The sequence below is a fragment of the Saccopteryx leptura genome, chromosome 4 (genome assembly GCF_036850995.1).
Source record: "Saccopteryx leptura isolate mSacLep1 chromosome 4, mSacLep1_pri_phased_curated, whole genome shotgun sequence".
Lineage (NCBI taxonomy): Eukaryota > Metazoa > Chordata > Mammalia > Chiroptera > Emballonuridae > Saccopteryx > Saccopteryx leptura.
Genome location: NC_089506.1, coordinates 110,482,169 through 110,496,534, shown reverse-complemented (window position 1 = coordinate 110,496,534; position 14,366 = coordinate 110,482,169). Strand labels below are relative to the sequence as shown.

The following is a 14,366-nucleotide window of genomic DNA, read 5'->3' as shown; positions in this document are numbered from 1 at the left end:
AAAACATTTAAATATTCAGTAAGTAATTGCTAACACATAGCCAGTGATAACTCGAATAAAGACAAAGGCCTTCAGTTACAACACAGAATGAACTGTTGAAAATATGCAGGAAGCCAATAAATTTGAGCTTGCCTCTAGATGCTGCCAAAACTGGCTGGGGAAGTGGTGTTTCCCCCACCAGAAAAGTTCTCTTTCCAAGTCCCTTTGTTATAAGGAACCTTCTCAACAACTTTATAGCAAACAATAAATAACTTTAAAATGAACTCGTACTAAAAACCACCTGACAGAATCAGGTATAAAAGGATACAAAGGAACTGACAAATGTTCTGGGTTATGATAAACCCTTTTAAAAATGCCTCTAAGAAGCAGCACAGTACAGTAAAGCCACCATCAAAATGAAAAAGTCAAGCCAAAAAGTACAATAGATGGAGACGCTTGCAATACATGTCTGACAGTGAACTTGTATCTAGACTATAGGAAGTGCTGGGGAGGGGGGGGTCGAACACAACATAAACCATCAAAAGAATGGGCACACAATTTGGGTATTTCACAAAATGGGACATAAGTATGACTAATAAACACATGAAAATGTGGTTAACTCCATAAGACCAGGGAAATACAAATAAAAACTACAATATAAATGCCACTCTATACCCACCTGAATGTTTTCAAGTTAAGACAGCAGAAAATCCCATGTTAGCAAGGCTGCATAATGACCTTACTGATGGGAGTAACTGGCCTGCCCAACAATTCCACTCCAAGGTATACCAAACAGAAACGTGCTGTATAGCAGCCAAAAGCTGAAAACCACCTGAGTGCTCTACAATGGAAAGGGTAAGATCGGCCCTGTGGCTCAATGGATAGAGTGTCAGCCTGGTGTATGGACATCTCGGGTTTGTTTCCTAGTCAGGGCACACAGAAGTGACCATCTGCTTCTCCCCCACCATTCCTCTCCACCCTTCTCCTCCTGCAGCCAGTGATTCCATTGGTTTGAGCATGGCCCCAGGCACTGAGGATAGCTCAATTGTTCAGAGCATGTCAGCTTCAGGCACTAAAAATAGCTTGGTTAATATTAGCATCTGCCTCAGATGGGGCTGGTGTATCTCAGTCAGGATGCATGCGGGAGTCTGCCTATCTCCCCTCCACTCACCTAAAAAAGAAAAGAAAGAAAGGGTAAAATTGAAGTTATGTTCATGGTGTAGAATACTCTACATTAATGAAAATGAACACACAATTAGATGCAGCAACATGGAGAAGCCTACAATCTTGACTGAAAGAATCCAGACACAAAATTATATGCTGTAGAAGTCATTTTGTATTATTTCATATAAGGTTCTAAGCCAGGCAAACTCATCCATGGTGTTAACATCAGGATGGCGTTACCCATAGCAGCAGGTGGGGTAATGCCTTAGAAGAGGTCATTGGAGGGCAGCATGAGAGGGCCTCTCAGGCAGTACTGATGCTCTTTCTCAATCTGGGGGCGTGTTACACTTTGAAAATTCAGTAGGCCAAACATTTAAGATTTTTTTTCAAAGTGAGAAGTGGGAGATAGACTTCCACCTGAGCCCTGACCAGGATTTACCCGGCAACCCCCATCTGGAGCTGATGCTCAGATCAACCAAGCTATCCTCAGTGCCTGGAGTCACGCTCAAAGCAATCAAGCCACTGGCTATGAGAGGGAGAGGGAGAGAGAAGGGGAAAAGGAAGGGGAAGAGAGGCAGATGGTCACTTCTCATATGTGCCCTGACCGGGGATGGAACCCAGGACGTCCATATGCCAGGCCTACACTCTACCCATTGAGCGACAAGCCAGGGCCACAACTTTTTGAGTGAGAGAATATTGAGTAAGAGTGAGGACCAGCACAGAACTCGGCCTCTACTTAGGCTGATTGGCTGTGAAGATAAAACATTTTCCTCTAGTTTGTAAACTTCTGTATGTCCTTTAGTGACCCCATTCATTATTCATTTAGGAGGAAATGTCCATTTGCTCTTCAAAGATAAAATAGAAAGAACTAGACCCTAGCAGTATTAGATCTGAGTTCAAGACTAAACCAATAGCCTAGAATTTCCGACTGCATTCATGCCTTTGGCACTGGGGTGTTAACCTTGTCACTGGGGATGCTTGTGAGCACTTGACTTTCTGGTGAACTATATAGGTAGGTAAAGAAGAGAATCGTAGACCAGGTGTAGATGGACACAAATCTCCAATGTAGAGGACCTGACACGGGTCACTGCAGTTCTTTTTTTTTTTCTTTTTTTTTGTATTTTTCTGAAGCTGGAAACGGGGAGAGACAGTCAGACAGACTCCCACATGCGCCGGACCGGGATCCACCCGGCACGCCCACCAGGGGCGACGCTCTGCCCACCAGGGGGCGATGCTCTGCCCCTCTGGGGCGTCGCTCTGCCGCGACCAGAGCCACTCTAGCGCCTGGGGCAGAGGCCAAGGAGCCATCCCCAGCGCCCGGGCCATCTTTGCTCCAATGGAGCCTTGGCTGCGGGAGGGGAAGAGAGAGACAGAGAGGAAGGAGGGGGTGGGGGTGGAGAAGCAAATGGGCGCCTCTCCTGTGTGCCCTGGCCGGGAATCAAACCCGGGTCCCCCGCACTCCAGGCCGACGCTCCACCGCTGAGCCAACCGGCCAGGGCCTGCAGTTCTTGCTCAGGGTGCTGGTCTCAGGTCTGTGTGCATTGTGTGTGGGTTGAAATGAGAAGACAAAAACAATCCGTCACTGTTTTCTTTTGTTTCCTCAAAACAGCTGTTCTTTCACTGGACATGTGGGGGAAACCACAGCGCAAGTCTATCAAAGCAGCCACTTTACCCACTCAGTGTCAGATTCCACAGGAGGCAGCTGGGGAGGAAGGGCTAGACCAGGGGTCCCCAAATTACGGCCCTCAGGCCACATGCGGCCCCCTGAGGCCATTTATCCGGCCCCCGCCGCACTTCCGGAAGGGGCACCTCTTTCATTGGTGGTCAGTGAGAGGAGCATAGTTCCCATTGAAATACTGGTCAGTTTGTTGATTTAAATTTACTTGTTCTTTATTTTAAATATTGTATTTGTTCCTGTTTTGTTTTTTTACTTTAAAATAAGATATGTGCAGTGTGCATAGGGATTTGTTCATAGTTTTTTTTATAGTCCGGCCCTCCAACGGTCTGAGGGACAGTGAACTGGCCCCCTGTGTAAATGTTTGGGGACCCCTGGGCTAGACCCTGGGATTTTACAACATGCACCACACAACCTTCAGGCTTCCTCAGAGATATTTTTGGAGCCCCCACCGAGGGACAGGCGGAGGAACTTGAGTGCACACCTCCATCCCTCCCCCTCCCCACCACAGCAGCTCTCCTTTCAACTGTTTTATGCCCTGTGGTTCCAGGTAAGATTTAGTTTGGAAATATCACACACACACACACACACACACACACACACACACACACACACACGTTTGCTACAAATCTGTACCAACAATGACCCCCTAAGATTTCTTTTATGACCAGTGTCAACCTTTGCATCACATGGGTAAGTCAATCAGAAAGTAGTTTGTTCAAATTCAAAGTTTTAATGGCCGTTAAATAGTAAAAGGAAGGCTGTTTGCACTACGTACATTCTGTCTACTGATGGCACTGTTAGCTGGCCATGCACCTTTTATTGCACATAAAAATAGTGTACAAGGATCTTAAAGACATCTTCGCTACACAAGGACTGCATTTAGAAGGAAGAAAGCCATTTTATAAAACATAGCCGTTTGTATTATACAGACAACTTCGAGCAAATACTGAACATGAATTATCAAATGAAAAAATTTAACTTTGAAAAGCAAATCTTTCAAAACAAGAGTTACAGAGCTTCGTGTTGCCATAGATACATGTAAAAAGAAAAGATTTCAGGGCCCTGCAGCTGAATGCCCGTCACAAGTGCGGCAATCAGAATTCCTGATTCTATAACCAGCCTTTCAATGTTGCTTATATTGAATACGCTCTTTGTTCAAAATGTCTTTCTCTTTACATCATTATGCTATTTGACAACAGGTATTTGTGTAATACAGGAAAATATTAAAATATATTTTAAGTTAGGTTAAAGTGCACAGTACGTTTTGTAGGGAATAACTGAAAGCTGCCAACTGAACCCACCATTTGCAGGATCGCCTCCACCTTGCCCTGAGCGGAGGGCAGCCAGGGCCCTGGCTGACGTCTGACTGCTCAACCACACCAGCTTCCTGGTGCCTTCTCTTTCCTGCTCACCTTCTGATTTGTCTTACTAATGTTGCTATGCTGCTTTAAGAACTTACGATGGCTTTTCAGCGGTGAAGAGGCAGTGAGCATTCCCAAGCCTGGGAAGGGTGACCGACGGGGCTGCCCACGCCACGGGGTAAGGCACACATGTGACTGCCTACAGACAGGCGGCAGTGCCTGCCAAGCCTGGTGTCTCTCAGACCAACCCGGAACTCTCCTTTGCTGGCTATCTCCTGGTCGTGTGCTGTTTGAACTTGCTCCCTCCTAGGCCACTCGGCTTCACAAATGCCACTTACTTAGCCCTCTCCTAAGCCGCCCCAGCGCTGCATGCAGCTGCCTCGCCAGTTCCTGACCCACTTCTGCTGATTCACACAGAGACCGTGAATCTTGTGGTGTTCTATGGGCTACTTCGAAAGTCACCAACTAATTACAATAAAATGAGCATGTCCACATATCAGAATCCTTTCCTCTTTTACAACCGGCAGCTACAGGAAGTGCTGGTATCCCATCCAGGTCCTCCTCTGTGTCTTTCATAACTATGGATCACTCTCAGTCGAAGCTGCCCTCAGAAAACTTTTTGGTTATACAATAAACTTAGTCTCATCTTCACTTTCTTATACCATTTCCTTATTATCTACCTTTGGTGCTAGACTTCCTTAATTACCCAATTGCAGTGCAAAATTATACTTCAAGGACATATTATGCTAACACTTACTACTTCTTTGTGTTAAAGTGTGAATGCTTTGTGTTTAGCAAAATAAGTATGAATCCAAAAAATAATTGTTCACATTTTATCTTCAAGTTTAATATATCTTTTTTTCTTTCCATCACAGCTATTTACAAATAACATTGGGGTGCTCTCTTGATTTCAGTTTATGATGTCAGGGGACAATGGGGACACTGGAATGTAGGAAACTGGATGGGATGCAGAAATAGAAATACAACTAATGTTCTATAAACCAAAGTGTCAATAATGCCTCCCCAGAAAACAGTTCTTGTCACAGAAGCACCTGTTTTTTTTTTTTCTGAGTCATATATACCAGAAAACATGATTATTGAAACCTGGAACTACTGCACACCAAAGAGGATAGAAAATAACCCAATATTTATAATATTAAAATAAAGTGTTTAACCACAAAAAAGCAGTAATAAAATAGTTCCCTAATTTACAATTTGCATCCAAAGGATGAATAACAACTCACTAATAAATAATATTTATATAAATATTTTGTATGTCAAAAATAGTTTGTTTTTTTAAAGGCAATGGTCTCAAGAAACTTCTTGAAAATTTTGGTGGTGAAAAAACAATTGAGTTCCCCTCTCCCCACTAAATATACAATGAGTTTGGCTTTGGTAAAACAGATGCATCTTACTGCGAAACAGTTGTGCTTGGTGTTTTGATAATGGCAGTGGGTGAGCGTGGAAGGGATGAGGAGGTGGTTAAAGGCATGGATGTGCTGTTCAGTTCTTCATACCAGCTCCCTCACTGGCTTCACGATAAATACCCGGCAAGTCTTAACGTCAGAGGTCAGTTCGGAAAGGTAGAATATCTTCTCTTAGGGCCTCCCTGAAATGCAACTAGTCATGGAACACAGGCAATGAGAGGGAGGGTGGAGGGAACTGGTGCTGAGAGCAGACGGTTCAGGATCTCTGGTGGGAGAAGGGTCTGAGCAGACCCGGAGGACGGGAGTTGGTCTCATGTGAACAGAACCTTCGTTACAGTCACATCTAGCAATGCTTGGACAGTAATACCCACTTTGACCAGGCCTTTCTCTTCGAGGATGTGATGGGGTAGACACAGTTTTTCCTAAAAGAAAGAACAAACATCAGTTTTTAAATGACCAGCAGCTAATCAGAAAGTCTTGCAGCAGCACTGATGGCGGCTGGGCTCTGCTGCAGGTCTGTCTGCTCAATCAGAACGCGTGCCTCCCTCGCTCTCGGCTCGTTACAAAGACCTTTACTGTGTTTGCACAGAAAATAATGGTTTTACACAAATAAGGGTTCTTTCTAAAGATGCCCAATCATTCTGAAATTGGCAATAGATCTAAACATTTAAAAAAACCTTTCTGCTAAAAAACTGAGTTACACACAGACAGCTGGAAACCACACATCAAGATCCTATTAGCTTATATTTTTACAAAGCAAAGTTGCAAAGAGTCTTTCACGCATTTTAAAGGAACTCAAATACTCATTTATACAGACCATGCAACTGTTCTACTGACCATGAACTCTGGTTTAATTCATTTTATTTCCTGTGATCTCTGGGAAGGAGGCATGCTGGTGAATTGGTATCCTTTCTTCGTGGTTTATGAACAGCCTTGTAAATAAGGGCTTTTCGGTAGCTTCTCTTTAAGTCTCTTCCATGCAGCTCAAAGACACAAGTGTCCTGCTACTTTCTTTTGCTGTATTTTCGCTCTTAAGAAATGTCTAGCACACACAACTCAAGGAAAACAATGAACACAAGTCGCTCCTTGTAATGTAGAACCTTGTATGAAGAACAGCTTCTAAAATAACATGACAAAGTAATTTTACACCTTTGTCATTGTCTCTGGGAATGATGGACTTGCCTTCCAGAGTGTCTCCTTGGATCAGAAAAGACTTCACAGCAAACACTGCCTCTTGTCTACCTGATGATGGCGTGTTCTCCATAGCCCACTGACTGCTATTTTTTTTTAAGAGAGAGAGACAGACAGACAGACAGGAAGAAAGAGAGATGAGAAGCATCAACTGACAGTTGCAGAACCTTAGTTGTTCATTGTTTGCTTTCTCCTATGTGCCTTGACTGGGGTGGGGGCGGGGACGCTGCAGCCGAGCCCGTGACCCTTTGCTTAAGCCAGTGAATTTCAGCTTTAAGCCAGTGATCTTTTCATCTCAAGCCAGTGACTGTGGGGTCCTGTCTATGATTCCACACTCAAGCCGGTGACAGTATGCTCAGGCTGGTGAGCCTGCACTCAGACTAGATGAGTCTGTGCTCAAGCCAGTGACTGAGGGGTTTCAAACCTGGGTCCTAAGCATCCCAGGACGACACTCTATCCACTGTGCCACATTTTAAAGAAAAGTTTAAATGGGATCTACATCACCCCAGGTGGTAAAAACAGTGTTTAACTAGAACAAGTCAGCGTCTCTGGACAGACTGTTTCCTTTTCATGTGACTCTTGCTGGAGGAACCAGATCTGTCTGTTGCCTCAACAACAGGACTCTCCATAAATCAGTATAGATACAGGCCGTCTGGTCTTTAAAACACCATCAAAGGACATGTCACGGTATGTCCAATAACTTGTTTTATTGCCTCAAATGTCAGTTTCCCTGCTGTGCTTCAACCATCTCACTATCCCCACCTCTAGCTCCTTCCATAACGTGGGGTAAATGCATGGTATCTCAGACTCTAACTTGAGGTCTTAAGTAGCCCCATGTCCACCTAAGATAGTTGATTATTTAAAACACAATTTAACCATTATTTCATGTGGCCATTGTGCATCAACATAGAATTATCTTGTAGTCGATGGCATAGTAGGTGGGCATGCAAGTTTACACTCCTTGCCAACTCAGTAGCCAAATGTCAATCTGACAAAAGATGAGAAGTCCTGTGTGTGTTGTGAGTGTGAATCCTTTCTTGATGCCACAGGCTTGGGAAGTCACCTGACTCTGGCACTGCCTTGCTAAGGTTGGTTCCACCAGGGCAGAAACATGTATTTCTCCTTCTTATGACCTTCAAAGCAGCCAAGTCAACATCTGGTTTGGCAGGAAATTATAAATAGCTGCTAATTATGGTTAAGTTCCTGGTACAAGGCATTACTTGGGGAAAAAATAAAATCTTCACTTTTTACCTTATGCTAAAATCAATGTGAAATGAATTAAAGAGTTCATTTTTAAAAAAATCTCTCCTAATAAAATGTAGATGAATATTTAGTATTTTCTAAAAATACGGGGAAGCATTTTCTAAGCTAAAATAGCAATATAAAAAAATCACAAAGGAGGGCCCTGGCTGGTTTGCTCAGTGGTAGAGTGTTGGCCCAGCGTGTGGATGCCCCAAGTTCAATTCCCAGTCAGGGCACACAGGAGAAGCTCCCATGTACTTCTCCATCCCTCCCCCTCTTGCTTCTCTCCCTCTCTCTCTTCCCCTCCTGCAGCCATGGCTCAATTGGAGTGAGTTGGCCCCAGGCGCTGAAGATAGCTCCATGGCCTCTGTCTCAGGTGCTAATAAGAGCTCAGTTGCTGAGCAATGGAGCAAGGCCCCAGATGAGCAGAGCGTCACCCCCTCGTGGGCTTGCCAGGTGGATCCCGGTCAGGGCACACAGGGAAGTCTGTCTCTCTGCCTCCCCTCATTTCACTGAATAAAAAAAAAAAATCACAAGGGAAAAGATAAAAAAAATGTATTGCTTAAAAATTTAAAGCTTCCGTGTGTCAAAAAAAATTCCTAAAGTAAAAGGTAAACTGTAAAAATAAGTATTTGCATCCAATTACAAAGATTTTATATGACACATAAGCTCAACAAATCAGTAAGAAAAACATTAAGAGACTGACAGAACACTGGGCAAGAAACAAAGAGAGAAATTTTAAAACGAGAGTTATGCCCAAGGTGTCATGAACAAGACATTGTTTCTTCCTTTCTTTCTTTTTTTTTTTTTTTTTACAGAGACAGAGAGAGAGAGAGTCAGAGAGGGATAGATAGGGACAGACAGACAGGAATGGAGAGAGATGAGAAACATCAATCATTAGTTTTTTGTTGCAGCACCTTAGTTGTTCATTGATTGCTCTCATATGTGCCTTGACCGTGGGGCTACAGCAGACCGAGTAACCCCTTGCTCGAGTCAGCGACCTTGGGTCCAAGCTGGTGACCTTTGCTCAAACCAGATGAGCCCGTGCTCAAGCTAGCGACCTCGGGGTCTCAAACCTAGGACCTCCGCATCCCAGTCCGACGCTCTATCCCAGGGGTCCCCAAACTATGGCCCGCATGCGGCCCCCTGAGGCCATTTATCCTGCCCCCGCCACACTTCCGGAAGGGGCACCTCTTTCATTGGTGGTGAGAGGAGCATAGTTCCCATTGAAATACTGGTCAGTTTGTTGATTTAAATTTACTTGTTATTTATTTTAAATATTGTATTTGTTCCCGTTTTTTTATTTTACTTTAAAATAAGATATGTGCAGTGTGCATAGGGATTTGTTCATAGTTTTTTTTTATAGTCTGGCCCTCCAATGGTCTGAGGGACAGTGAACTGGCCCCCTGTGTAAAAAGTTTGGGGTCCCCTGCTATCCACTGCGCCACCGCCTGGTCAGGCAACATTCTGTTTCTTGACCTCAGTGCTTATTTATGTTTAGTCTTGAATGTTCCTGAATTCTGGTACTAATATTTCCACAGGGCCTAATCCCTGTGTACCACATGGCTTTTATAAGACTAGGTATCCTATTGTGTGTCCTGCTTGAGATGGGACAGGTCTCCACTAATGACTGCCCCAGCCCATTGATGAGCAGTGGTTTCAGTGGGCTGCGGAGGTCCCAAGCTGGTCATCACGGTTGGGAAGGACTGAGGGCTCCAGGGAGACAGAGAGGGGACAGGACTGAGGCCTCATCCTCCTGCTAACTGGGCTTTCGAGATATAACTGACCGAGTTAGCTTAAGGTCCTTGTCTCTCTCATGTTTTTATTTCTCTAACAAGCATTTCTCACCTTCCTGGTCTCCTCACTCTTAAACCAGATGCAGAATCTAAGAGTTTCCCCTCAGCCCTTGTGCTGGGAATGAGGAGCAAACAGAAGACATGAAAGGCAGCCCTTGCATCCTTAGTGCCTTCCTCCTTCCAGTCAGAACCCCTGAAGAAACACAGAGGGCCCCCGGACTACGCTAATGGGGATGGAGGTGCCTAAGAAGACTGACTAGGATAAGATAGTAACCTTCTAACAACACGGCAGTTCCGGTTCTTCTATCACAGGCCTGCGGGAAGACTCTGATGAGAACTTCAAGTTGCAGCACTGCTTGGCAGGATGGGCAAGGGGCTGCCAGAAACGGAGAGAGCAGTGACGACAGGGCCGGGAGGCCATTCTCCATCACACTGGCGGCCACAGAGGAGGGACCACCTGCTGTGAGCTAGAGGTGGGGTGGGGTGGGAAAGGAACTGCTGTAGATCTATAGCTGGATGAGAAATAGCAGAAAAGGGCCACCTCACTTTGTATATCACGGACTTACAGCTGAGATAGTTGTACATGACACTTACTTGAAATGCATTTAAAATTCAATGTCAGAGGACCTGATGGCGTCCCGTGAGAATACGGCAGCACCCGGTTCTAGGACACCCATGAACTTCTTTCGTTGTTTCTTTGCAAAAACAGTCATGGAGTACTATCCTGCACACAAATAATGCTTCTGACCCCCTGGAGACCTCATGCCTTGCCCCTTTTCTCCGTGGTGAATCCCTGAGGTCCGTGCACATCCCCTCCCCCACCCGTCTTCTGAACCACAGCCGACAGGGCTAGAAGGGCAGGCGGCCTGTCAAGACTAAACGCTAACTTCGACTTCCTGCCGGCCCCTTCCTACAAGCCCGGCACTGATGCTGCAGATTTTCATTGGTTGTTTATTTATGGCAGCCTTGTAAAATAGTTATAATACCTTTATTTTACAGACAAAAACAAAGAAAAACAAACAAACAAAAAACCCCAAGATGCAGACAGTTTAAGTAACTTCCTTGCAGTCACACAGCTCGTACTCCCAAACAGCTACACGGCTCCTTCCAGGCCAACTGCTGGACAAAATGAAGTCACTCACATCAGCATATCTCATCTCGTCCAGTCTGTTTCTAAAATGTAATTCCTGGTACTAAATTGATGGAAACTTGAAGTAAAATAAATGGTCTACAGTATTTTAAGATAAGAGAGTGTCATGTTCCTGCTCTGCCACAGGAGCACATGGAGGACCAGTTCCTTCCAACGCAACGTAGCGACCACATCAAACTCTTCTGACACACAGACATCTTGTTGCTCTTCATCGGAGTCTCTGCTTTCCTGCCATGCTCCCTTCTAGCCTTCCAACACTTCATTGCCAAACACACCTGCCCCTTCTCTCACCTTCTTAAGCCACAACATATCCCCTTCCTCTGACCACTTCTACAAGTCTCTTAGGTCACAGTGTAGACAGCACAGTTCTTGGGGGCTTCAAGAACACCTGCTCAGCCCCCTCGTTAAGGTCAGGTCCAGAATCTGGTACCTGATACTACAGGTCCTTATCACAATGAGTTCCTCTTTATTTGTCCACTAGATCAAGGATCTACAAACTACAGCTTGCTGGCCAATCTAGCCCCTAACCTGTTTTTGTAAATAAAGGTTTAGGCCCTGGCCGGTTGGCTCAGTGGTAGAGTGACAGCCCAGTGTGTGGAAGTCCCAGGTTTGATTCCCAGCCAGGGCACACAGGAGAAGCACCCATCTGCTTCTCCACCCTTCCCCCTCTCCTTTCTCTCTATCTTTCTCTTCCCCTCCTGCAGCCAAGGCTCCATTGGAGTGAGGTTGGCCCAGGTGCTGAGGATGGCTCCATGGCCTCCGCCTCAGGCACTAGAATGGCTCCAGTTGTAACAGAGCAATTCCCTAGATGGGCAGAGCATCGCCCCCTGGTGGGCATGCCGGGTGGATCCCCGTTGGGCGCATGCAGGAATCTGTCTCTCTGCCTCCCCACGTCTTACTTCAGAAAAAAAAAAATTTATTAACAACGCAGCCAGGCCTATTCATTTACAAGTCGTCTACAGCTGCTTTCACACTGCAACAGCAGAGTAGTCAGAACAGAACCTGCACGGCCTGCAAAGACAAAAATATTTAGCACTTCACAAAAAGTTTGCCGACTCCTGGTCTAGTGTGTAGCTTTCTGGGACAAAGTCATGTGTCATGGTCACCATTTTATACCCAAGACCTACCATGGGGCCTCACACAAAGAATGCTTCTTCCATATTTGTGGGATGAATAAAGGAACACAGCATAAACAAAATTGTGGTGAAAACCCAAAGAACCAAACCCTGATAGTCAAAGAAGGGGAAAAAGCAGACATCTACATAGGATTGTTTATTGAGAACTGACTTCAAAATCTGAAGCCTAATTTAAAGAAAAAAAAAATCTAAATAAAATAATTAAAATATTTTTTTCACCTAATCTAAGTAACTTCAGTTTCCTGAGATTTAAATCTACTGACCATTACCTTTACCCGGAAGATGAAACAACTTCCGCTTGATGACTTGCTGTCATCATGACAGGGGTATGGATTACAGAGAGACAGTCCAAACCACCATGGACTGAACCTAATTTCTTACAAATGGCATCAGGGTAGCCAGTGCCTTTACTTATCTGCTCTCACTAATGAAATTCCAACTGAATCATTTTACTCTGGGGTTCTGCAGGGCCCCCTTTTCCCTAGCCCCAATTCACAAGTGTCTTCCCCAGGGGACAGTAAGCTGCATACGAAACACACATCCATAAAGAGACAGAACTAGTTAATCATACGTCGTGGCAATCCTGACACTTTCTCTGTCAAATAGGTCATTCTACTTAAAAAAGAAAATGTAAATAAATTCTTGGTTCTTTTTGTCAGGTACTAGAAAGAAGTACTGAAAAAATGATCTTTCTTGTCAGAGGAAGGAGATTTAGTAGGCCGTACACATCACACAACTAACTCCCTGACCACCTTGCAGATGGCAAGTGGGTCAGCCAAGCACCCCCGCCACACGGCAATGGCAGCACCGCGCTAGCATAGGAGCTGGTGTATGGGCACCCTGGAGAAGAACCATCCACAGGTTTAATATTCGGAATAGAAATTAATGGTCTGACAACGGGCAAGACAGTTCATTCCAAGTTTTGCCTAAAGGGCTAAATTAACTGTGTGCTGCTAGCTGCCATATTATTTGATGAAAAAAATACCATCCGACAGATCCCAAGGGAAGCAGCCCAGCTGAGTACAGATACAAGAATGACAAGAGAAACGAAAGTGTGCCCAGACAATAGACACCAGAATTGAAATCTGAACGCAGCTGGAGAACAATGAGATCAAGTCAACACAGAAAATTAATTCCGACCTCACGATTGGTCTACTCAGTTTTTATTGATAAAATGTTCTTTCAGGTGGCCACCCAGTGAGTCATCTCTCTTCTCCCTCTTTGCCCCTCCATAAAAAAGGGGGAAAAAAAACAAAAACAAAAACCCCCTGAAGACTGCTGATCATGAACAAGAGCCTCGAAGCACCTCAGGGCTGGAAGGAAACGCTAACCGCTACTCAGCGTGTGCACAAATAAACGCACCCGTGGGCCAATAAAAACTTGGAATAATACCCAAAACGTGTTTATTAGGCAACTTATGGCTCAGGGTGTTGTCAGATATTGTACAAGGGATTTATGATTACAGATTTAAGAATACATGATAGCACCAAAGGCAATTCAGTATATCTGCAGGTTATTTACACACAACTGAGGTTAATTCAATAACGTCCACATACCCTGTATTTCACCAACCAACACAAAATCCGAAGGAAAAGGCTCAGTTAACTCAGATATTATCATGTAAAGAATGTTTCCTGTTAGAAAATCTGAGCTGATTTAGCAACAAAGAATCTTTATAAATATATTCTTCTAATGGGTGGGTTTTTCTATATTCTCAGGTAGCCTGGATTCATGGAAATGTTCATAAAAATACAATTATTATCTTAGTAGCCATCTATAAAGACCACCTGCATCTCTTTGAATCACAAATTTATCTCAAGGAAGTTAATCAGCTCCCCAATTTAATAAATAGTACTTGGCAACCAGAAGTAGACTGAAAAATAGGGTCTCCTCACATTAGAAAAAGACATCCCAGAACCAGGAATATCTTGGCCTAGATAATATTCTGTTGGTTTTATCTTTTAATTACAAACTGCCCACACTGCTCCAAAGCAGATATAATATACATATAATCCTTTAAGCTTACTTAAAAATAAAAGCAGCTTGCTAACAAAGGTTCAATAGAAATTTCAACTTATTAGAGAATTACATTCGTCAGAAATAAAAGCAATTTCATTATTAGCTCCTGCCACAGTAACACAAGCCCCAGGAGCGAGAATGCTCCATGACTCAGGGTGTTATTTGAAAACAGTCAAATCTGTAATATTCTGGACCTGCTGTTAAGATGGCATGTAGCAAAAGC

The 14,366-nt window shown here is 44.3% G+C and overlaps 1 protein-coding gene across 2 annotated transcripts in view; it reads right to left on the bottom strand.

The window, feature by feature from the left end:
• Positions 1-3,561: 3,561 nt before the first annotated feature.
• Positions 3,562-14,366, bottom strand: part of LRCH1 (leucine rich repeats and calponin homology domain containing 1) — a 216,840-nt gene continuing 206,035 nt past the window's right edge. For both annotated transcript variants that reach the window (XM_066380988.1, XM_066380991.1), the window contains one exon: positions 3,562-6,031. In XM_066380988.1, the coding sequence (XP_066237085.1) occupies positions 5,921-6,031 (111 nt within the window). In that variant the 3' untranslated portion in view covers positions 3,562-5,920. The remainder of the gene's footprint in view (positions 6,032-14,366) is intronic.